General features: G+C 50.1%; 1 protein-coding gene across 1 annotated transcript in view; it reads left to right on the forward strand.

The window, feature by feature from the left end:
* Positions 1-567: 567 nt before the first annotated feature.
* The window catches only part of Ubash3b (ubiquitin associated and SH3 domain containing B), a 150,103-nt gene continuing 126,581 nt past the window's right edge, over positions 568-24,089 (forward strand). Inside the window, exon 1 of the mRNA XM_028866302.2 lies at positions 568-1,324. Within this exon, the coding sequence (XP_028722135.1) occupies positions 1,197-1,324 (128 nt within the window). The 5' untranslated portion in view covers positions 568-1,196. The remainder of the gene's footprint in view (positions 1,325-24,089) is intronic.

Here is a 24,089-nt window from a genome sequence, read left to right on the forward strand (position 1 = left end):
GCCAGTATGCTGAACACAATCGTTGGCACACAAATGGGTCCTATAAATGTTAGGTATTATTATTATCCCCAAGGAAGATCTATGCCTTTTCTATGACATCAAATGGGGCTCTGTTCCCGATTAAGGACAATGGCTTTGTCTCCAGGTGACCAAGCTTTAATTTCTCAGCGAAGTTCATGGTGTGAGATACGGGGCATTAGTAGTAATGACTTCTGTTCTCTGAGGAAGTTGTTTGGTCCAGCTGTGGTGGGGTTCACTTGTGGCTCCCTCCTGTGCTGAATCCGTTTGTTGACAGGGTGCTGTCATTAGTGTCCTTTTGGTCTCTTCTCCTTCTACCTCCTAGCCCATTCGGTTCTCTGCTCCTCCTCCCTTTTTCCTTTCCTTTCTCTTCTCCCTTCCTCCCTGGCCTCTGCCCTCTCAGGTCCTACCACTTCCAAGAGCCAGAGGCTCTTTTCCAGAAGTTGCTCTCCAGTCACGGCGGGCTGTGGAGACCTGGCCTACAAAGATGTAACAACTTTGTAACTTTTGCAGGATCTATTTGAAATGACACCTTTCTCCCGGGCCTGATTATGGCTTAGCCTTCTGGTTCTCTCATCCATGTGTGCAGTAGGTTTCCATTACTGACCTCGCCAATAATCAAATGAAACGTGAAATGGGCTATTCCGAAGCGTCCAGGCCCAGATGGGTCGATATGCAAGCCAAGGGCAGAGCTGGGGCTCTGAATCCGAGCACACTGGCCTAGTTCGTTGCTGGGGGACCTTCTGTCTAGAAGCAATCCCTACTACGGTTGGAATCCAGCCAGCAGGGCTTGGGCCCGCGCGGCCGCTTTAAGAGAGGGGCGGGGCCCGGCACAGGCGAGGCAGGGCCTGCCCACAAGGCTGCTTTTCCTTTTTGATCCATTCAAAAATTACTCATTGCAAATTCCCGGACAGCTCGGGGAGGAGAAGCCGGGGGGCGGAGGACAGAGAAGGCTGCAGCGGCGCAGTGTTGGGACTCCGGGGCACAGCGGGCTTAGGTCGGTCCCGCAGAAGCCGCCAGCCCGTGCGGAGCTCCCGGGGCCTCTCCAGGAAGCGCCAGTCTCCGCCCGGGGAGCTGGGAGCACCGCCCCCGCCGTCCTCCCGGGACCCCCAGCTCCGGCGCGCGGGCGATGGGCGGCCGCTGAGCGGGCACTCGGCACCGCGACCCCAGCCCTCGGCATGGCCGCGCGTGAGGAGCTGTACAGCAAAGTCACCCCGCGCAGGGACCGCCTGCAGCGCCCGGGCACCGTCAAGCATGGGTCGGCGCTAGACGTACTCCTGTCCATGGGCTTCCCCCGCGCCCGTGCGTAAGTAACCCGCCCGGGCCCCGCGACCCTCGGCTTCGCTCCGGCTCGCCATCCTGGCGCTGCCCGAGAGAGACCTCCTTGGGGAGGGGACGCGGTGGGAGCGCTGACGGCAGCAGTGCTGGACTAAGGGCTTGCTTGGGGATGCTGGCAGCTAGGGCAGCTGGTTCGAATCCCGGGCTCCGCGGGTGGCCCTGGGCGGTTTGCGCGCGCGCTCCCCAGAGGTCCCTTTTGGTAAGCCCGGGCGAGGCAAGGAGAGGCAGGTCCCTTGGAGGACTTGGATCCCCTATCCATCTAGAGTGCCGAGCCAGCTTGGGGTAGCAGGGGTGGGTGGGTGACTTTGGTGGCTGGGGAAAGACGAGGAGCAGCGGGGCAGGGTAGCCGGCACCCCCGCTGCAGCGGCTTCCAGCTCCGGATGTCGCTCTTGAGCTCCGGCTCCCTCCGGAGTGGGAGGAGCGGGAGCGTGGGTGTCGCTGCGTGTTCATTGATAGAGAGGATGGAATGGGAAGAAGAAGCGATTCCTCCAGGGGATCAGGGTTCTCGTCAGTGGTGACGGCAGTGCAGAAAGCTGTGGGTGCTGGAAAGTAGGATGGGGGGGGCTGCCCTCCTGCCTCCTCCTTCCTTTCCAAGGGTGGGCTGAGGAAGGGCACAGAGCGCAGGTGGCTGTCGCTGCAGCCTTCAGGAAAGAGCGGGGTTGCCAGCGTCGGGCAGCAACAGCAGGAGTCCCCTGGAGCCGGTGCACTCCAGTGCAAGGGGCTGGAACCTCGCCTGACAGAAAGTCGGCGCGGATTGGCCGGGAGGAGGGGGGGGTGCTTCTCTGGTTAATTCCTGGCTTGCCGGTTTCCTTGGTGGGGACACAAAGTCCGGGATGGTGGCAGGTGCTGCTCTCTCATTCTTTCAATTACGTCACCTGAACTGGAGTTGGGCGAACTTTATCAGTAAGTTCGTTCTTCCCAATGCTTTCATTCAGGCGATAACTCTAGGTGTCTTTCCTGGGAGCCTGGGTTCTTTACTATCTTGGCTGCAGTCATAATAAAGCAGGCTCCTGAATGTATCATCCCACCCAGCCTGCTAGGACAGGCTGGAGTGCTGTTTGGCCCAGTCCGTGAAAGGTCACAAAGTGGACCGAGATTTCTGCTTCCTGCTGACTTCGAGAGACGATGTGAAGGGTTCTCCAGGGGGTCCCTAGGTGATGATCCTCCACAGAAAACCCCGTGAATGGATGGCATCCTGTAGAGCCTCGTGAGAACCAGAGCAGAGGCCAAATGTGCTGTAGAACTTGCCTAGTTCCAGACAGCTGCCATTTCTGAAGTGAGACCAGCGTCAAGGAACCACATTGCTTAATGTAAAGGAGAGGTGCTTCACTGGACTCTTTAGATTTTCATATCTGATATTCAGTGGGCTTTAAGGGAACAATCTATTTCCTGCAGTGGGCCTCCAAGGCCTTGTTCAGGTCACCGCAGACTAGGAGTATGGCCTGATTTGGTTTTGCTTGATTCCTGAGGTCCCACAATAGCTAGAGTATTGACGATTATTGACAGTCAGAAACATTTTATTTTCGTTACCCATTTGCCCTCCTAGCAACTTAATGAAGACATGCTCCGCGCCTGTTTTGTGGCCAGGGAAACCAGGGCTGAAACAGGTTATACAACATACATAGGGTCCCAGTAGTTGGGGGTGAGGGGTGGGGAGCAGCGTTTCAAACCCAGGCCTTGTGTCTGCACTGTGAGACCTCACAGGAAGAGCCATGGGATTCTGTGTGGATGCGATGCTCATCAGTTCCCTGCGCATGAAGTGGTTGTTTCTTTTGGCTGCTGGAACAAGTGGCTACAGGCTGGGTGGCTTAGGTCAACAGAAATGTATTCTCTACCATATTCTAGGGGACAGATGTTCCAAGTTGGTATCCTTGGGGTAAAACTGTTTGCCAGGTTGTGCTCCCCCTGGAGGCTCTAGGAGAGAACCCATCCCATTCATCCAGCTTCTGCTGGCTGGTGGGCATTGTTTGGTTGTGGCCATTTCGTTCCATTCAGTCTGTACCTTTGTCTTCTCTTTGCGCCAGATTTCCCTCTGGGTGTGTCTTATGATACATATAGGAAATATGCGTGCGTGCGTGTGTGCGTGTATGTATGTGTGATGCCCCCGTGCATTCCTGTGTGGAGGAAAGAGGTTGACCTTGAGTGTCTTCCCCTATTGCTCGATCTCCACCTTATATTTTGAACAGGGTCTCAGTGATATTGAGTCTGTTGTTTTGGTTAGACTACCTGACCAGTCCACCTGTCTACACCCCCCACCCACCCAGCGCTGAGGTCACCGGTGCTTGTCAGTGCATGCAGCTTTTCCTTGGGTGCCAAGGCTCCAGACTCAGACTCAGGTGCTTGTGCGGTGAGCACTTTAGACAGTGAACCATCTCCCCAGCCCCTGGTAAATCATGGTTAACAGTTACATAAAACTGCCTCCATGGAGTCCCATACATGTTCACACTGTGTAATGCTGAAATTGGGCTGAACATTTCCTTGAATAGGGAACATTCCCTCCCTCCTTTCTTTCCTTCCTTCCTACTTTCCTTCCTTCTTTATTTTTTTCTGGTGAGACAGGGTCTTTCTGTGTAGTCTAAGCTGGCATCAAATTTCTCAGCCTCCTGCCTCACCATCCCAAATGTGTGTGTTACCAGCCTTATCTTTTTTTAATGATATAAACTTTCAAACTTTTTCTTACTTAAAAAAAAAAAACCTAAAACCTTTTAAATACAGGATTGGAGTGATGACTCAGTGGTTAAGAACATTTGTTCATGCAGAGGACCCAGGTTCAATTCCCAGCACCCACACAGCAGCTCAGAACTGCTTGTAATTCCAGTTACTGCCCTCTTCTGACTGCCTTAGGCACCAGGTGGTACACAGTCATATCTGCAGGTAAAACACTAACATGCATAAAATCAACAAATGTAAAAAAATTAATTGCACTTATTTATTTGTGTGTGCCCACCCACATGTGCATGTGGAGGTCACAGGACAACTTCTAAGAGTCTAGCTATCTCCTTCTACCACATGAGTCTCGAGGATCAAACTTGGGACATCAAGCTTGATGGCGAGCACTTGGTATAATCATCTCCAGCTCCACCCCTGTCCTTAGTAAATGGCAGGGTTTTGTTCTTTTTTATGGCCTAGTAGTATTCCATGAATGCATAGGACTGCCCTATGGTCTTGAGTAATCCAGAGTAATTACCCATGTAAAGTCATCCCCAAATGTCATCGCATCATTCTTGTAGTGTTTACAGATTTTTAGGGATGAAGACATAGATCTCAGCCTGTTGTTGGTGGTGTACGCCTTCAATCCCAGCCCTTGGGAGGCAGAGGCCTGAGGATCTCTGAGTCTGAGGTCAGCTTGGTCTCCAGAGCGACTTCCTGTACAGCCAGGGCTACACAGAAAAACCCTGTCTCAAAAAACCAAAAGGAAAAAAAAAAAAAAGACATGGATATCTTTTGGAGATATCTTACCACAAGTATTGTAGTGTTTCTGGTATTGCCTCTTTTTACCAAAGAGAAAAAAATGTAAGATCTGAGGGAGGGAACTTGGGTTTATTGCTCTTAGCTAAATTTTCCATAAAAGAGAGTGGTGTTCTTGGAGTTACCTGATCAGATTCAATGCCCTGAGTAGGCTTTTTTGTTTGTTTGTTTGTTTGTTTTGTTTTCATCTTCGAAGGGTCTCTTATAGCCCAGACTGGTCTTGAACTCACTATATAGCTGGCCTTGAATTCCTGATCCTCCTGCTTCTACCTCCAAAGTGCTGAAATAATGGTCATGTGCCACACACAGGGCCCCAAAGGAGGCTTGAATTGTGGTCCCCATTGAACCCTAAAAGTATCTGGAGTTCTCCTTAGTTGGTTCACTTGGGTCAGTAAGAGAGAGCTATTTCAGATTTCAGAGGGTAGGCTTTTAACTTCCTGTGGAGAACTGAGGAGGAAGACCGCAGACTTACCTGAACATTGGAGGAAGGAATAAGCAGTGTCATCCCTGGGGTCCCAGAAGAGCCTTGGTGTAGTGTATGAAAAGAGACCCGGCCATCCTTCTGGAGAGAATAGCTGAAGCCGGGCTACTAGCAGACTCCCCTGGGTATAACTGGGTCTGTTGTCTTGGGACAGGGACTGGAGTCCCTCCCGATGGCTACAGAGATGACAGGTCATCAGGTCATCAGGTCCTGTTCTGATCTGTGCTGTGCCATACTGTGGTCCTGAAGCTGACTTAACCCCCCAGGGCCTTTTGGAAGCCTTCTCAGGGGAGTGCTCTTAATGAGCACAGGCTTGTAAGTGCTTGTCAGAGCTCAAAGTGGTACACTGTCAGGCCAGGCCACCCAGGGTGACCTGGGAGGTGGGGTATGTTGTCTCTGGCTCATGACTACTCTCAGGGTCTTTGTTACCCCACATAAGCGTCAGTTTAACCCAAACACTGCTGGAGAGGGACCTGTTTATGTTCCCCTTGGTGGTTATGTTGGGGAGTGGGACAAAGAGGGAGCGAATGAGGTGGGGACGTGTTAGGGGCTCTGGCAGGAAACTTTCAGCGGCTGGCTGTGTAGCTCATCCCTTCCTTTTTCATTTTAGGTTCATTAGCTCTGTGCTGGCCCAAACATTCTAAAAATAGAAACCTAGCTTCCTCCAGGCTGGCGAGGTTGGTCTGAAGGAAAAGGAAGAGTGTTCGCTGGGCAGAGCCCTGAGGCCAATGAGTGGAGGACCTGAGTGGGCCTGAGTGGACCCGGGGAGAGTGGAAGTGGCCTCTGGCTGAGCACAGCTGACTTCAGTCAAGGGTATCGCCGTCTGCATGTCGCCCCCTCCGGCTTCGACAGATAGATGCTCTCAGCTTGTCTCTAGGGGTCAACTGTGTTGTGTGCCTTGGAGCAAGTCAATGTGTCACTGAATCTAAGGACTCTGCTCATACAACCCTGCCTTTTTAGTTTCATTTCATTTATTTATTTCAGTTTTGAGATATGTAGCCCAGGCTGGCCTCAAACTGACTGTGTAGCTAAGGTTGGCCATGAACTCTTAGTTCAACTTCCCCTACTTCCTGAGTGCTGGGATCACAAGTAGATATCACCACAGTTGCCTTATTTTAATTTTTTTAAAAGTCGCCTGTGGCTAGAACATTCTTTGCTTACCAAAAAGATAGTGGCTTGTATATATTTATATTTCCTAGTGATTGGGAAGAAAAAGAGATCATCAGACTGGTGGTGTGGCTCATTGGTAGAGCACTAACCTAGCCTTCGGAGACCCTGGGTTTATTCTCCAACACTACAAAACAACAAACAAACAAATAATAAAACAGGATAGTCTTGAAGGGACCTGGCAGGAGTGTGATGTCCCTGATTCTAGTCCAGCGTCTCCCTGACACTTGAACCATCTACATTGCTGTTGAGTCTCTTCTCCCCAACGTGGTGATCAGCTCTCATGCACAGCAGTGCCTGCCCTGATAACATGGGCCAGTGGAGTAACGGAAAGGACTTGGAAAAACACAGAGCCTGGGCATTCATTACTAGTTTGGTAAAACTGCGTCAGATTGGAAGGAGACAGAGGTGGGGGATGTCGGTGGAACTACAGGTGAGGATAGCTAACTAGGATGGGCTTGTTTCTCTCGGCCGAGAATATTTGAGCTATGTCTAGTTAAAGAGCGAGACCGTGGCAGAGGGCTGGAGTGAGCTGCTGGGACTTGGCTTCAGGCGGCAAACTACAGCATTAGCTACACCTCACTGCTCCGAGATAAAGGCAGCCCAAAGTGGCCCCAGGAGCAGTGGAGGGGCAGCCGGCAGGGCCATGCATTAAAGTGTCTGGTTTCTCAGGCTCTCTCCTGTTTACCTGTTGGTTGACACTGGATCCCCAGAAAGCACTTGGCTGACCAAGCATCTCTGACATGCAGCCAACTCTGACCTGGGGCCGGGAGCTGCTTCCCAGTGCATCTTGGATAGAAAAATACTGTCATGGTCCACTTGCCGATGAAGGGCTCTTACAGGTGAGCAGGGCAAGGAAGTCTCTACCTATTGTAACTATGGACATCCTCTTATACTTGTGTGTTACGGTGCAGTTTAAAAAAAGTTCTCATGTACATTAAATACCAACTGTGAGGCTAAAGGCAGTGATACAGGCCTTGTTTTGCAGATGAGGAAACCGGAGGCCTCAGGGATTTGCCTATGATCTCACAGCTTTTTGTTGTTGCTGTTGTTGTTTTGGGGGCAGGGGTCCCTATTGCTGTATCCTCAGGCTAAAGCTTCAAGTCCAGTGAGCTTTCTGTGTACATAGAGATTGCAATGTAAAAGGACGTAGGCAGGCCATGTTTTTAGTCTCCTGAGGAGTGGTAGGCGGTGAAAGATGGATGCACTTGGCAGTTGAGTGCAGTAAGACAGCCTATCAAGGGTCTTCTTCAAGTTTTTTTGGGCTGGGTCAGCAGGACGGAGCCGTAGGTAAGGGTGCTTGCCGCCAAGCCTGACCACCTGAGTTCAGTCCTGGGACCCACTGGGTAGGAAGAGAGAACAACTCCAGAAAGTTTCCTTTTTGACAGGTGTAGAAGTTTCCATGTGTCCTTTTGCAGTCGTCGATCTTGAGTTCATCCCCTGAGTCCTGTGCAGCTTGTGATGATCATGAGCTTGTTGACTTAGTTGGCATTTTCTAGACTTACCTGGAAGTGATACCATACAGTGCATACTGTTCTACTCTGCTTCTTTTATTGAGTTTCAGGGGTGGGGGGAGCGAGAGAGGGAAGAAGACAGACAGACAGACAGAGAGCTTAAGGTTTTCTGAGACAGGGCCTCAAATGTGTGTAGCCGAGGCTGGTTTTGAACTTTGGCTCTTCATGCATCCACCTTGCAAGTGTGGTGACTATGGGCGTGTACCACCCTGCTCGGTTTGATCATGGTGGTTTTTTTGTTCAGCATCCCGTGTTGTGTATCAGTAGTTAGTTTCCTCTGATTGACCTTGAGGTGTGTGAATAGGCCGCTGGCCTAATTATAACCCCTGAACACAGCTTCTGTGAAAATTCCCCGTTGCGCCCTCATTTCTAATTACACATTAGGCTTTTAGACCACATTGGCGATGACACAGCAGATTCTCCGACGTAACTGCTTTTAAGTCTCAGAAATTGAAAATTTGATGAAGAAATAGGCCTAGAAGTCTAAGTGCTGTGGAAACGGACAAGCACCCGGCCTTACTGTTGTGTGGCATGCCTGTGTCCTCGCCTGGCCAGCTGGCCAGCCATTCTTGGAGCTAAAGGTGTTGCTTTGTCTCCTACCACGGTCACTCTGGCTAAGAACAGTGACAGTGAGTCTGTGAGAGCCTCTGCCATCCCAGCAGGCATTTGTGTGTGTGTGTGTGTGTGTGTGTGTGTGTGTGTGTGTGTGTGTGTGTGTGTGTAGGGGGCTTTCCCTCTATATGGATATCTGGCAGCTGTCTTTATCTATCTCCCCCCAGCAGGCATTGAACATGGGGTCTTTTCCCTCTGTGCTAGTGTCTGGGAACTGGAGAAGACCCTGTTTTTTTTTTTGTTTGCTTGTTTGTTCAAGACAGGGTTTCTCTGTGTAGCTTTGGTGCCTGTCCTGGATCTCACTCTGTAGACCAGGCTGGCCTCGAACTCACAGAGACCCGCCTGGCTCTGCCTCCAAAATGCTAGGATTAAAGGTGTGTGCCACCACTGCCCAGCCGAGATCCTGTTTTTAATTGCCTCCTTTCTCCTGCCTTGGCGTGTAGTATAAAATCTTGCCTGGGTTTGAGTCCTAGGCCTGCCCCTTACCAGCTGGTGAATTTGGGGTGAGTTTCTGAACACACCAAGCCTCAGTTTCCCTGTCTGTACTACCCCCTCACCCACCCCCACCCCCACCCCACACGCACTGCCATCTAAAACCCTTCCTCTCCGGCCATCTTCCTGACTAAGCCTTCTGAGTAGCTTGGACTATAGGGGTGTGCCACCAAGCCCAGCTCTGCTGGTAAAATTGTGACAGTAATGAAGGACAGTTGTGCCTGTGAGATGTGCCAATCCGTTCTAACAGTGGGAGAGTGCCCGGCATCCCCTCTGCCGTATTCTTCATGGGGCTAGTGCTGCCTGGATGCCTGGCTACCCTGTGCCTTATACCCCTGTCTGAGCTGATGGACAGTAGTAGATGGGCAAAGGCCAATGGTGTTTCTCGGGACTGCAATCTGCTCCCTCGTGCCTGGCTCCCTCCAGAGGGTCTGAACGGTGCCAGGCAGGCCAAGTAGCAGCAGAGGCAAGGCAGAGCCAGCGCCGCCCAAGCTGCTGGCTGTGATTGATGATTGCTGCCCAGGCTCAGGGATCCGATGGGGTACCATATGGCTGTCTACTGATTACTCTCAAATGGAATCAGACTTGAGGTCTGGAGAGAGAGAGAGAGAGAGAGAGAGAGAGAGAGAGAGACTGAGACTAAAGAACAGATCTCCTGTGCCTTTCTGCACTGTGACGGGCACAGCCCCAAGCAGGACACAGAGTCAGTGCCAGGAGAAGGGTGCTGGCAGTGCCCATGGGGACTAAAAGCCCTTGTCTTCTTTAAGGCGGAGTCTCTTGGGGACCACTGGGAATTTGCCCAAACATTTCTGGGAGAATCTTTCTGCTTCTTGTGTTTTCTTGGAGGGTGGGTGGGTGGATATGACGCTGGCTAGAATCCTCTGGATCATCTCCCAAGGGCACGTAAGCGTGACCCTCTCTTCCTCCCCTCCCCCTTTATTTATTTATTTAGAGTCCTGGCTGGCACTGAACTCTTCATCCTCCTGCCTCAGTCTGCCCAGTGTTCCATTTTTCTAACACCCTCTTCCCTGGTGACTTGAGTGATCTATCCTCTTTGTCTCTTACTACTTATGAGGGGAAGGTGTCCTGGATGAGCACCTCCACCTCCTGTGCCCACCACATCCCACCAGGTTCTGTGGGGCGGAGGAAACGGCAAATGTCAGTTTCACTACTGAGCCCTGTAAGACGCTGCTTGATCTGGCCGGCTGCCAGAAACTGGCTTGCTTGGCTTTTTAGACATGTGTCCTTTCCTTCCTGGGCCTCAGTGGTTCCAACTGTAAAGGACATTGAACTCAGCCCTTTCTTAGGTCGTTTGCAATCGCCTGGCCCCAAGGTGACTTGGACAAGTGCGTTTGACCATCACAGGGACGTTTTTTGTGCCGCCTCTTCTATTCTGGGGCACTTGGATTTCGTGCCTTCGCTTTTTCTTCCCTTTCCTTCCACACTTTATTGTCAAAGAGCGTTCTTCAGGGGTGTCTCGGAATGGCTCGGTTGATCAGGTGTCTGCTTTGCAAGCATGAGAACCTGAGTGCCACCCTTAGCACCCACATATAAAGCCTTCTGACAGTCCTGGGAGGCAGAGACAAGTGGCTCCAATAGAGCTTGCTGGCCAGCCTAGCCCAGTCATGGAGTGCCAAGTTCCAGCTCCCAGGGAGACCCTTGTCAAAACACAAGGTGTGTGGCTGCTGAGGGATGACACCTGAGGTTGTCTTCTGGCTTCCACAAGCACACACATGTGAACCCCGCACACAAACACATACTAACACACACATACACACACACACACACACACACAGCTCTTTAGGACTGTTGATATTCTAGAGAGTAAATAAATGGAAAGAAAGAAAGATAGGAGGCGATTACAGCCATGGGGAGTCACTTAATGAGTATGCATTAGTGTAATTTTCCAATTGGTACGAAATGTGCTTGCTTTCCGGCAAATACAGCCAGAGGGCTGGTTAAAGCAGAGAGGAGGGCCTGCCTGCAGCCTGGCACCTGGGGTGAACAAATGATTCAGGGATACCTTTTCAGTTACAGGGACATCTTCCTTTCAGCTGAGTTGCTACGTGTTTACATAATGCTTTCCAGGGTGTTTCCGGGCTCCTGTGGAAGTATAAATATCCTTGTATATAAAGCGACCTTGGCAGCAAACCCTTTCAGGACTAGAGCTGTTTCTGTGCAGGGCGAGAAGCTGGAAGAAACAAACAGCCTGAGGTTCACAGCCGTCTGCAGAATGCCCGGGGGAGGCCGAGGGCACCGGTGATGGGCAGTGGCGGCTGCGTGCCTTCAGGGGTAGCTGGGCGGCTGGAGGGAGTCAGGTAGCTGGGTTGTTTAGAATGCTACTTCCTTGGAGACTGTGCCCCATTCAGAAATATTTACCTAGAGCATTCTCTCTCCCGAATGTTTATTCTTTTGTCCCGGGAAGGAAGCACTTGGAGAGCAGGAAGGAAGTGTGCTTGCTTCCATAATGGCTCTGTGTACAGTGCGTTCAGCCACAGCGACATGTGCAGAGCCCTGCAGGGTCCCCTGGAGTCCCCAGCCCACGTCGTCTGCAGACTCACTTCTCACTCCGCCTCTCCTGGAAGTGCCTGCCTGCTCATCCCCTCTCCTTTTTGTCTGTTAGATTTTGTTCATGTCTGACAGCGTAGCTGTGGCACACTTACTGTTCTTCCCATCTCCCGCAAGCCTTGTTAAACATGGCCCGTGACCCAAACTCTGCGAAGGGGGTCCCTACATCACCTTCCGAGGACACGGAATCAGCAGCCCAGGGTCCTCTAGTAGCTTTTTAACGGGAAGTTTCCTGTGTGATGTGATTTTTCAGAAAAACAAAAAGTATAGACACTGCATTGCATATTTGCAGGCAGCTGTGAAAGCTTGTTATAATGGGAGCTGGGAGTACAGATATAATTAGATAGCATCTCTCTTCCCCTGGGACACTGGCCCTCTAGTGTGAAGGGAAGAAATTTACGGCTGTGTGGCACATGCATTGCGAGGGAGAGAAGACGCAACTGTGGGCTGAGGATGGAGGTCAGTTAGCTTGGCTGGTTAGCATACACACGGCCCTGGGCTTAACCCCCAGAACCATGTCAGTGAGGAGTGTTGATGAATACCTCTAATTCCAGCACTTGGGAGACGGAGGCAGACGGATCAGAAGTTTTAAGATCGTCCTCAGATACATAGCAACTTCGAGGCTAGCCTGGGCTACGTTGGACAGGAGAAGAGTGACATACACCGATGACCAAAGAGGGAAACGTGGATTGAAATGCAGACACAACAGGATCAATGAATGGTCTTCTTTGGGAGTGGGGGAGGGGGCAGGGGTTCAAAAGATTTTATGTTACAAATGGAGCATCTCTGACCCAAGAACCCAACTTTGAAATGCTCTAAAATGTGCGACTCTGAATATAAACATGATGCTGCACGTGGCAGATTTCACACCTGACCTCAGTACACAGAGGCACCCAAATTCGTGAAATGACCTGCAGGGTGGTATACACGTGAGGTATGGAACGTACATGAATGTCATGTTTAGATTTGAGTCCCCTCCCCAAGAAATCTCATCTGATGTACATGCGGTTATTCCAAATTGAAAGTGTCTGAAATGTGAGGGTCTCCTGGTCCCAGCATTTTTGAACTGGCCATACTGTGAGGTACTGCTGCTTGTGGGAAACCCCTCCAGAGGGAGAAGCTCAGAAGCGTGTGGCTGGGGTAGCTAGCAGTCTAACTGGCCCAAAGCCTCAGATAAAACTGAAGAGAAATGTGAGCAGCAAGCAATGTGAGGCTTTCACTAACAGGCCGCCTGTGGCGGAAGCAAAGCTTAAGGCTTACTGACCACCTGTCTAGACCACAAGGTCTGTCTTCGACTTCATGATAACCTGCCCAAGCTCAGGCTTCTAAGAAGCAAGGGTGCGTAGCTGTGTTTCAAGGTTTGCCTCTCTTCCGAGAGGCTCGCATGATCTGGGGCATTCTCTGGATTAGCCTTTCCATGTGATTTCTCTCCTTTTCCTCTTCAGCCTCCCTGCCTTTTTATTGCTTACTTTGAGACAAGGTCTCACTCTCCAGCCAGGGCTGGTCCCACCGTCCTTCTGCCCCGGCCTCCTCAGTGGAGGCCTATTAGAGACATGGCACCTCTCTGCCCAGCCTTCCCTGTCTTGTCTCTGCTTCCCTGCTACTTCTGGGCACTTGTTTGCGTCACACTCTGGAGGAGATAGTTGTCATTTGCTTAGGCCTGTCAGAATGGCAGCCCCTAGGGAGGAGGGCGGGATGGGGTGGGGAAGTGCTGCCCACAGTGGAGAGCTAGGAGAGGCAGGGATGTGTCAGCCAGGCACCCATGAAGGTGAGAACAAGGTATAGTCTCCTCAGGGGATGAAAATAGGCTTTTAAGATGAATGACCAAGTTCAAGTCCTGGCTCTGATGCTTTCTGAGGATGTGGTTTTACTGTGCGGCACCTTTTCTGGGGAGACATAACACAGGTCTACTCAGCCTAGATAGGGAATCCATGACAGACCAAAGTACAGATACCACCAAAGTCTAATGTGGTGACCCAGTGACTTTTGTTGGGGTTGCTTATGGGAGTATGGGTGAGGGATCACGTACAGGATCAGAAAAGACTCCAAGACAGCTGTGTCACCAAAGCCTACCCCAGCATGGGTGACCACTCAGGAAGCTGGAACCTGGAGCACACGGCACAGCCTGGGGGCCGCTCAACAGGTCGGAGACTACCCTTTCCAGGTGCCTCAGTTGGTCTAAACCTCTTCCAGGTAGCTCCGCTGGTTTCTGCTTCTCCCAGGCAGCTGGTTTGGTCTCAGTCTTCTTTGCCACTGTGCAGAGAATATTTGCAGCCAAGTTTTTATATTGCTTTCTCTGGTGGGGAGGGGCCGAGTGAATCTGGTCAGCTTCGGAGACTTCCTGAAGCTATTTTGAGTTGTTTATCTTCCTGCTTAAGGAGCTTCCCTGCTGGATGGAATGTTTCCATCTCAGAGAAAACCATTAAACAAGAGATTTTGAACAAATTATTTCTAAAAGTTGGCTGAGTCAAACTGAGGCAATAGATACACAAGTGAAACCCACAAAAAAGTCGCATGCATAAAGCCATGATATACAAAATGCTACTTATTACTTATCATCCTTAGTTGGGCGGGCCCCGGTACTCTGGGCTCTGATAGGGTGCCTGTGGCCCTCACCAAGCTCCCTTGTTTCAAAGGATAATGGCACATGGTAAGGACAGCTGGAGGCATGGAGTGCTTCAGCCCAAATGAGTACTTCTTTCTGGAGACTTCCATTTTCACGTCATCTCTTTTGGGAAGTGGGGATGTGAGTCATAAGGAGTCAGCAAGTGGCTTCTGTGAAACACGTTTTTGAGACACAGCACATACGGCGAAAGGTATGTGCGGTTGCTTCTGTTAGCCGCTGTCAAAAATTACTACGCACTGAACAGCTTTGAACACCCAGGCTTAATCTCCTGCTTAAGTCGGGAGTTTGGGGGGTCAGGAGTCCAAAATGAGTTAAGGAGTTGTTTTCTTGTTCTGGTTTTGTTTTTCACTACAAGGTCTGGGCTAGCCTGGAACTCTCGGTATAGATCAGGCTAGCCTCACACTTGGAGTAGTTTGCCCTTGCCTCCTGATGTTGGAATTACAGGTGTGTGCCAGCACACCTGGCTCCAAAGTGTGCCTCGCACGCTTGCATCAAAGTGCAGACAAACGAGTGCTCTGTCTAAAGGATCTAGGAGAGACTCTGTGCTTGCCTTTCCCAGCCCTTCTGAGAGTCAGCCTGCATTCTGCAGCTAGTGGCACCGCCCCCAAACCCATTGGTTCCAACATCTCCCTAAATGCCCCATCATTATTTCTCTTCCCCTGCCTGGGACGCTCCAGCCTCACTCTTTTCCTTCTGAGTACTCTGGTGATTGCACTTACCCTGGTTAAGACACTTAGCTTAACCACCTCTGTAAAGTCTCCTGCATAGTGGAGGCGGCATCTCAGGTTCCAGGATTAGGGCACAAGCAGCTTCCGAGGCTCTTACTCTGTCAGCTATAGCCCAGGCTCCGCAGCTCCCTGGTCTGTGACACTTGCCCCACTTCTCCTTCCTGTCACTAGCCCTCACCTGCTGTTTTATTACTCTTTTTTTGTTTTTTGTTTTTTCTGTTTTGGTTTTTCCAGACAGGGTTTCTCTGTGTAGCCCTGGCTGTCCTGGAACTCACTCTGTAGACCAGGCTGGCCTCGAACTCTCAGAGATCCACCTGCCTCTGCCTCCCGAGTGCTCAGACTAAAGTCCTGTGTCATCACATCCAGCATATTATTCTTAACTTTAATTCCCAACCCTGACATTTGCAGCCACCCTTTGCTGAGTGTCTGGTGTGTGTGTGTGTGTGTGTGTGTGTGTGTGTGTGTGTGTGTGTGTGTAGGGCATCTTTTAAACACGTCACAGCATCTTATTTTGTGCCTCACTACAAGCCCATGAGACAGGAATAGCCTTGCACATTTTACAGGTGAGAACCCAGCCAGCAAGTGGTGAAACCAGGACACAGGAGCCGGGCGGCTGACTGACTGTGCCTTGTTTGTTTGTTTGTTTGTTTGTTTGTTTTGTAGTTCTGGTGGATTGAACCTCACACGTGCTAGTTAAACATTTAACCACTGAGCTATGCCCCAACCCTTCTTTTTTTAAAAAAAAAAAAGGTTCTTAAATTTTTTTAATTTATTTTTTAACATTTGTATATTTATTTGTTTACATGTGAGCTGTCTCACCAACCCTAAATTTAAAAAAAAATGATTTTTTGACATTATAATATAGTTATACTATTTCCCCTTCTGTTTCCACCCTCAAAATTCTCCCACGTGCCCCTCCTGGCTCTCTTTCAAATTCATGGCTTCCTTGTTCTTTCATTGTTACATACATACATACATACATACATACACACACACACACACACACGTATACTCCTAAATACATAGGTACAACATGCTCAGTCTGCATAATATTATTTATTTGTATATTTTTATGTACAAAGAGCTAGCATGATCCCCTCCACTGGGTAAATAGTCTTGAATAATCCATTCTTAGAAGGCCATTTAGTTCCACTTAATGAAGCCTACATCCTTCGTCCTGGGGAAACACGGGGGTTCAGCCTCTGTTTTCAGATCAGCCTTGGCTGGCGTAGGCACAGCAGATGTGCACCCTGTCTCATTTTTTTTGCCGGTGTCTCCAGGGGAGCTGCTGTTGATGGTCTCCCCTTCAGAAGCCCAAGGAGGGGAATGACCGAACGGGACTTCAGCATCCAGAGTGCCGGCCTCTGGCTGGTGTTCTGTGAGGTTTGATGAGTAACAGAAGGCAGGAAACTTGAGTTCCAAATAAATGAGGTGACATCCCTAGATTACGCAGGACTGAGGTCATGAGGGCAGTCTGGTTTACCCATTGGTTTGGTTTGTTTTTGGGCTCCACCAACTGCCCTGTGTTTGGCTGTCTGGTGGTGTAGATTGGATTAATAGTGATGCTTGCATGCTGTCCCCTTATGGAAGAGAGAGAGAGAGAAAGAGAGAGAGAGAGAGAGAGAGAGAGAGAGAGAGAGAGAGAGAGAGAGAGAGAGAATTAGGGGAGCACAGGCACTGGGTAGTTCTTGGAGTCACAGATCACCCAGTGCCTGCCACCTATGCAGCTTCCGCCTGTTGCTGACACAGAATGATGGAAATAGAAAGAGCAAGCACACTCTTATTCCTGTGGCATCATCGGAGGACTCCCGGGACTGAACACGTGGTTTGTCTGGTACGGAATTTGTAGTCAGACTGATACAGATTCAAATCCCTAGTCAGTTTGGGCAAGTTAACAACATCCTTGTGAGCCTCAGTGTGTGATCATCTCTTAAATGTAGGTGATGGCATCTACCCCCCAAAACTGCTGTAGTGATGAGAGGTGTGCATATAGGTGGGTCAGCGTGAAGCTGGTGGCCCGTGCACAGTGAGTGGCAGTCAGGGAGGGTGGGAAGGGGCCTGTCTTTAGAACCACAGCATTGAGAGAAGTGCAGAGGGAATTCTGGGGACAAATGGGATTTTTCTGTTTGTTTTGGGTTGCTGCTTTGAGCCTGAGTCTCATGTAACCCAGGCTGGACTCCAGCTCTCTATGTAGCTGAGGAAGACCTTTGATTTCTTCCCTCCTCAGAGTGCTGGGGTTACAGGCAAGCACATTTTGGTTTCTTTTTGCTGCCTACCCTGTCCCCAGAGTTCAAGATTCTCGGCCTCAGCCTCCTGGACATTGTTGGAGCTATGGGCTAGAGTCACCACACCTGGCCAAGTGAAGATAACAAGACACTCACTCCTTCCTTCCTTCCTTCCTTCCTTCCTTCCTTCCTTCCTTCCTTCCTTCCTTCCTTCCTTCCTCCCTTTTTTTGTTTCTTTCTTTCTTTCTTTTTTTTCCCTTTGGTTTTTCAAGACAGGATTTCTCTGTGTAACAGTCCTGGCTGTCCTGGAACTTGCTTTGTAGACCAGGTTGGCCTTGAACTCACTGAGATCTGCCTGCTTCTGCCTTGCCAATCTTTCTTAAGAGACTGTACGTCCCCCCTCTCTTTCCATACCCTTGAAGATGGAGGCCTACAGCTAATTCGAATAGCCCTCTGTGAAACATTTGACTGACTGGGCTTCTGGGGAGGGACTGGAGGGTGACGCTTAGGAATGTGGGAAGGCTCTCTTCCAAAGACCATGGGAGACACACCACCACTCCTGCTAGGCTTCCCATGTGCACATAGCTGGTGGTCTCCCTTACCAAGAAGGATCTGTGGCCAGGAGTGATGGCACAGGCCTGTAATCACAGCACTTTGGAGACCTCGAGAATTAGAAGTTCAAGGTCATCCTTGACTACATAGTGAATTCAAGGCCAGCCTAGAATACATGAGACCATGTCTAAGAACAAAACAACAACATAGATAAAAGAAAAAAAAGCCCATAAAGCTGAGCCTACTGACACAGACCTGTAATCCCAGCATGAGGGACACTATGGCAGGAGAATGGTGAGTTCAAGGCGAGCCTGTGCTATACCGTGAGAACCTGTCTCAACTAAACAAACAAGCAAGGTCTGGGAGTATAACTTGGTGATAGAGCGCTTGCCCAGCATGCACGAGGTCCTGAGTTTGATCTCCGGTTTAGCAAAAACAAGTGAGCTGCAAGAATAAAACCAGAACCCTGGACACGTTGGCTGGGTTGTAATAATAGCCAGTTGTGGGAGCCAGCTTATAGGTAGGACTCGAAAATCATCTGGGCCCCAAACATCAGCCTCCCAGAGATCTCAGGCCTGAAGTGCCCTTCATGCCTCAGGAAGTTCGTATTCCAGTGGAAGATCACAGCCTTCCCTGTGGAAAGCTGAGTGACACCTGTGCTTCCTTGCCTTTGAGGCATAGCCAAGTTCCCAGTCTCGGTTCATCTGTCAGTCACGGCAGGAGCAGGGAGGTGGTCCAGGTAGGACTCGGGTCTCTACTGGTATGAAGGGTTGCAGTGCTTTGAACCTCAGGAGACCTGGAGTCACAGAGAAATTTGCACTGTGGCAGGCAGCAGGCCCTGAGGAGGCCGAGGTTGCATCTTAGACCATGAAGTTGTAATGTTTCTTAATTCTTTCCCTGTCCATCTTCTGTATGTAGCCAGGGAAACTCTCCCTTGTTTTTTCTGAGTTGTCTGGAAGTCGTAATGCGGGGCGGCAGATATTTAGTTTGCAGAATGCTTGACAAGATGGGGAAGAGGCTAGATGGAAGGTTCAACGACGATTCACTAAGCCGTGATCCTGACAGGTACCCAAGAGTTTGCTGTGCTGGGAGCATTAATACAGAGAGGATTAAGACCTGGCCTCCGACGGCAAGAAGCATATGACTTTGATATGTGATAAGATCGAGGGAGGGGAGCCTATCTCCCCCATAATCTGTGGGCTGCCATGTGAACATAGGAGGCTTATCGGGGGACTTCCTTAGGGAGATTATCATTGCTAAGGGCAGAATCGGGTCTTAGTTCACAAGGACAAACAAGCTTGAGAAAGAAACCAGTGGGCCGGGTGATGCATGATCCCTCCAGGCCCCATGCTCACATGCTCTGGTTTCTACTGAACATGGCTGACTTTCTGACTGATAGCCTTAGGAAGCCTCAAGAGTTCCACTTGGACTTAGAAACAAGTCGTGGGGACCAGGCGGGGCTACCCTGGGTTGTAAGGCCTGTAGAGCCGAGGGTCTCATTAGGGGTCAGCCCGGGTGGCTGCTTCCTCATGGGCGCTTCCCAGGGATGTTTAGGAAGATTGACTGCACAAGGCTAAACTTTAGCGTGTATGTACAGCGATGAGCTGATGGAGGCCAGCCAGGGCCTCAGCAGAGGTAGTAGGCTTTGAGCGTCTGCGTGGGGCGGGGGGTGGGGGGGGGGCTGCTTTGGTTGTGACTGCTTCCTACACACGTAATGGGAGTGGGGACCGGCTTTGGAGGTTGAGAGTGGGATGGGTGACTTCTCAGAGGCAGCAGTGGAAACAGTGGCAAGTCCAGTGCAGCCCTAAGGAGGAAGAAAGGAGCCGTCAAGCTGACGAGAATGGGCACACGAGCCCTTAGGGCTCCCAAGGATGGCTTGGAACTCCTAATAGAACTGGGGTGTGTGTGTGAGAGAGAGATTGAACCGGTAAGAAGAGTCGTAGATCAGCCTTGAACGCCTTACGAGAGAAAATTCTAGAAGGGTCGAAGTTGTTACTACACTTTCTGAGGAAGGGGTCGATCTGTATGACAGCATTTATTTTTAGTAACATGTCCAAGACTCTTTCCCTGTTGGAGCCTTTTGGCTCTGGAGTTTTGTTTTGTTCTTTATAGAGGGGTTTTCTTCCTCAGACAAGGAAAGATCAGGATGAAGGCGCAAAAGTCTCCATCAGGGTTCTGCAGCCATCTCATCTTTTCTCTGGGACCCATGCCACAGCACAGAGCATCATTTTATGTCCTTTCTGAGACAGGGTCTCATGTAGCCCAAGCTGGCCTTGAACTCATGGAGTCCAAGGATGACCTTGGACTTCTGATCTGCCCACCTCCACCTCCCAAGAATGCTCGGACGATAGGAGTGTGATGCCGTTCCCAGTTTATGCCGTGCTGGGAATCAGACCCAGTGCATTGTGCACACTAGGCAAGAACCCCAGCAGCCGAGCCCGGCGCACCCGTCAGAGCTACTTGATGTCAAATGCCCAGAATGCTCTCCTCCTTCTCTCTGCTCATTTCCAGCTATAGTTTCTCTTGGGTGTTGTTTTTGTTTGTTTGTTTGTTTTTTAACATACATCTCTTGGGCATACACGGTACTCGGATCTAAAAGGAACAAGTACAAGTAAAAAGTGCCCTCTGCCTTCTTAAGTGCTCCCAATCAGGCAGGGACAAGAAAAGATTTAAAACATAAGAGAGAGAGATGAAAAAATAATTAGATGGCAGTCTGCTAAGTGCTTGCAAACAGAGATGTCTGTAGAGCTGTGGGGTCATTCAGGAGCTAGGAAGTGGGTGGTGGTGGTGGTGGTGCCGTCTTTGTGTCTCCCAAAGAGCTAGAAGCAAATTTCTACTGGTTTCTGGAAGATGTTGGAGGTGTGCATGCTCCTCTGTGTATGTGTGCGTGTGTGCGTGCTAAGCAAGCCCATCACTTCACAGCTCCACCCTCCATGTCCCCAGCTTTTATGTGCCCATTCCCAGCATCAGCACCCTTTGAACCCAGTCCTAACTGCAAAAAACCATCAGCGGTAATGACCCCATTTGCAAATGAGGAAGTAGAACTCAAAAGGGGCTATTGGGCATGCGCTGTGGATTTAGGGGCATCCCTGGTCTCTGACCCGAGTGTTCTTGGCCCTGAACGTTTCCTTACACCTATGGTTACAGGGCTTTGGGTTTGGCTTGCCTGGTTTATTTTTGTTCCTGGATCACAGCTTAAAGCTCCCACAACGAGCTCCCACACGCTCACTGGCAAACAAACCTTCCTGGCAACACAGCCAGCTGCTGTTTCCTGTGTTTAGAGACCACATTGCAGGGAAGTGTTTTAAGAGTTGTTTTGAGTGTTGTGTCTGCTCCTCCATGCAGAAGTGTGGATGCTGCTTCTGAGAAAGGAGAAGGTGACGCGGATGCTCTCAGTGTCCTGTGGCAGCTCTCAGGTGTTGGGAGATTTGTGTATGGGGACAAGCTCAGAGCCTTTGTTCTGTGTGGTGTGAAACCATGGAGTTTATGAAGACCGTGGGCTGTCAGGTCAGAGTTCTTGAGCCTCCTCTGACTCCGGGTAAGACAGTTTATGTCTGCCTTGCCCGTCGGCGTGACAAGTTCTCCAGAGCTGCAGATCCAGGCACCTCTGGAACATTTAGTGCAGCGCAGATCCATTAGCTCTTCTCAGAGATAAATAGGCTACTGCCGCCTCATAGATCCCAGAGACGGGGTGTTGTGAAACAAGGGGGTGCGAGATGAAAGGGGGACCTTCTCTGGTTTTCATCTTGGAACAACAAAGAATCCACAGCTTACTAAACAAAGACAGGTGATGGCTTTTGTTTGTTGTATGCCTACTATGTGCTACTTTATGCTTCTTTCAATCCTGACCCAAGTAACAACTAGCATCCCTGATCTGCAAATGAAAAAAAGCTAGACAGACACATGCAAAGGTATCCAGCTAGGAAGGTACTCGACCCACCAGGTTTCAGAGCCCTTCATTATTTGATATTGTTTGTTATCCCATACTCTGCCTCACCCTGCCCTCACAGCTAATTGGAGCTTTGGCATGCCAACATTCCTTGCTATTGAATTGTCATCCTTTCTTCCCCTGAGGCTCCCTTCTTTGTTTCTGAGTTGACTGTCAATCAGGAGGTAATCACAGTCTGGCCACCCCTTGCCTTTCTAGCTTCTTCTCACCCGCCTTTCCAGTCACTCATCACACAGCAGCTGCCTTTGACTCCTCCAGGGCTTGCCCTTTTAGCACCTCAGGAACCTGCACAAATTTATTGGTAAAATAACTATCTTCTTTCTGGGTGCATTTTTCTCTCTCGGTTGAGACTGCCTGTTCACTTGTTTTGCTTATTGAGCTTTGTAACAGACCGACCTTGAACTCACTATGTAGACCAGGCTAGCCTGGAGTTTATGACCCTTTGGCCTCCGACTCCCCATTGCCAGGATTACAGACATGTGACACCACACTCTGGTTAGGTAGGTCCGATCTGATCCATGCCTTTCAAATGCTTTGTCCTCTGAGAAAAATTCGGAGATTGTACCACTCCTTTCACGTTTCTCCACCCACCTCTCCACTCCCCTTCCTAGGTAGAATGTGTGTGTGTGTGTCTGTGCATGCTCACGTGCGTGCGTGTGTGCATGGGTGCACACACACACCACATGAATACACTGCCTCAGCTCATATCATGCAAACCATACCACACCACTTTTCAGAACACTGGCAGGCAGGTGGCTTATGTCAGTTTCCAAGACTGGACTGTAATCCCGGAGAGTAATATCTCAGAGTTTTCTGCTTCTCTCACTACATGGGCCCAAGCATCTAGTAACTGCTAGCTCATTCATCCCAAGCACTATTACAGTTGATTATTAACACTTGCTATTCAGATGCCCTGTGCTGGGGACACAGTGATATGCAACACAGGATTCCTAAGTCTCCAGGAGCTTAATCTTTTGCTGGAGGAAGTGGAAACCCAGCCTCTAACCTGTAAAGGAAAAATACTGTCCTGGTCAGCTTAGGTGGTTACAGCAAACCACAGACTGGGGGTCAAGCAGCAGACAGAGCAGCAGGCCGGAAGTCCAGCACCAAAGTCCCGAAGGTTCTGGTTCTGGTGAGGGCTCTTTTCCTGACTTGCTCATGGAGGCCTCTGTGTCCTAAGATGGAAAAGAGGGAGAACACTCATGAGATCAGGTCTCTGAGCTCTGTCTCTTGTGTCCGTGGGTTCTTTTTGTTGTGTTTTGGTGGTTTTTCGAGATAGGGTTTTTCTGTGTAGCCTTGGCTGTCCTGGAGATCGCTCTGCAGACCAGGCTGGCCTTTGGAACTCAGAGATCCGCCTCCCTCTGCTGGAATGACAGGCACGTACCACCCTGCCAGGTTATATATGATGCTAGAGATTGAACCCCAGACTTCAGAAATGGTAGGCAAGCACCCCACCAACCGAGCCAATCCCTCTCTCTTTGTTTTTCTTTTAAGAGATCGGACATGTAACTCAGGCTGACGTCCAACCCCCAACCCTTTTACCTCTGCCTTCCAAGTGCTGTGACTGTAAGTTCGTGTGTCACCAGAGTTGATCTTACGAGTCTCTTCTTATCAGGCCACTCTGCTAATTCTATTATAAGGACTCAAAAGTGTCAATTCCACATTCCATTGTATTGTAGGTTAGAGGTCTCGGTCTGTGAATTTGTTATTTAGTTTTTAAAAAGATTTCTTTCTTTGTGTGTGTGTGTGTGTGTGTGTGTGTGTGTGTGTGTGTGTGTGTGTGTGTGTACATGAGCAGCACCTATGTGCCTGTGTGAGTTTATGTGCACCACGTTCTGGACTGGTGCTCACAGAGGCCAGAGGGCATCAGCTCTCCTGGAACTGGAGTTGTTAGGTGGTTATGAGTTGCCTGGTGTGGGTACTGGGAACCGAACCCAGGACTTTTGGAAGAACAGTAAACACTCTTGACCACAGAGTCATCTTTCTAGCCCCCCTTAGTTTTTCTTGAGCCAAGAGCTCAAGAAACCCGGGCTGGTTTTGGATTCCTGATCTTCCTGGCACTACCTCTCAGTCTCTGGGTTTTAAGGGAACAATTTTTGTTTTTCTGGCTGACTATAACAGCCAAGTGACCTCCTAAAGAGTACTTATATGAATTTGACGATAGCCGTTTGAGTGCAGAGAGGAAAAGTCTGGGAAGGATGCTGTCGTGAAGGTGTGGGCACAGATACGGCCTCCTCAATACCCACCCTTACTGCCTTGTCCCTCTCCCTGGCCGGGGGCCGGTGTCCGGCCACGCTTTCTGTCTGTCTTTCCATTGTGGCTGCACTCAGCCGACACCTGTCGGGCTGGAC

The sequence above is a fragment of the Peromyscus leucopus genome, chromosome 7, assembly GCF_004664715.2.
Source record: "Peromyscus leucopus breed LL Stock chromosome 7, UCI_PerLeu_2.1, whole genome shotgun sequence".
Taxonomy (NCBI): Eukaryota; Metazoa; Chordata; class Mammalia; order Rodentia; family Cricetidae; genus Peromyscus; species Peromyscus leucopus.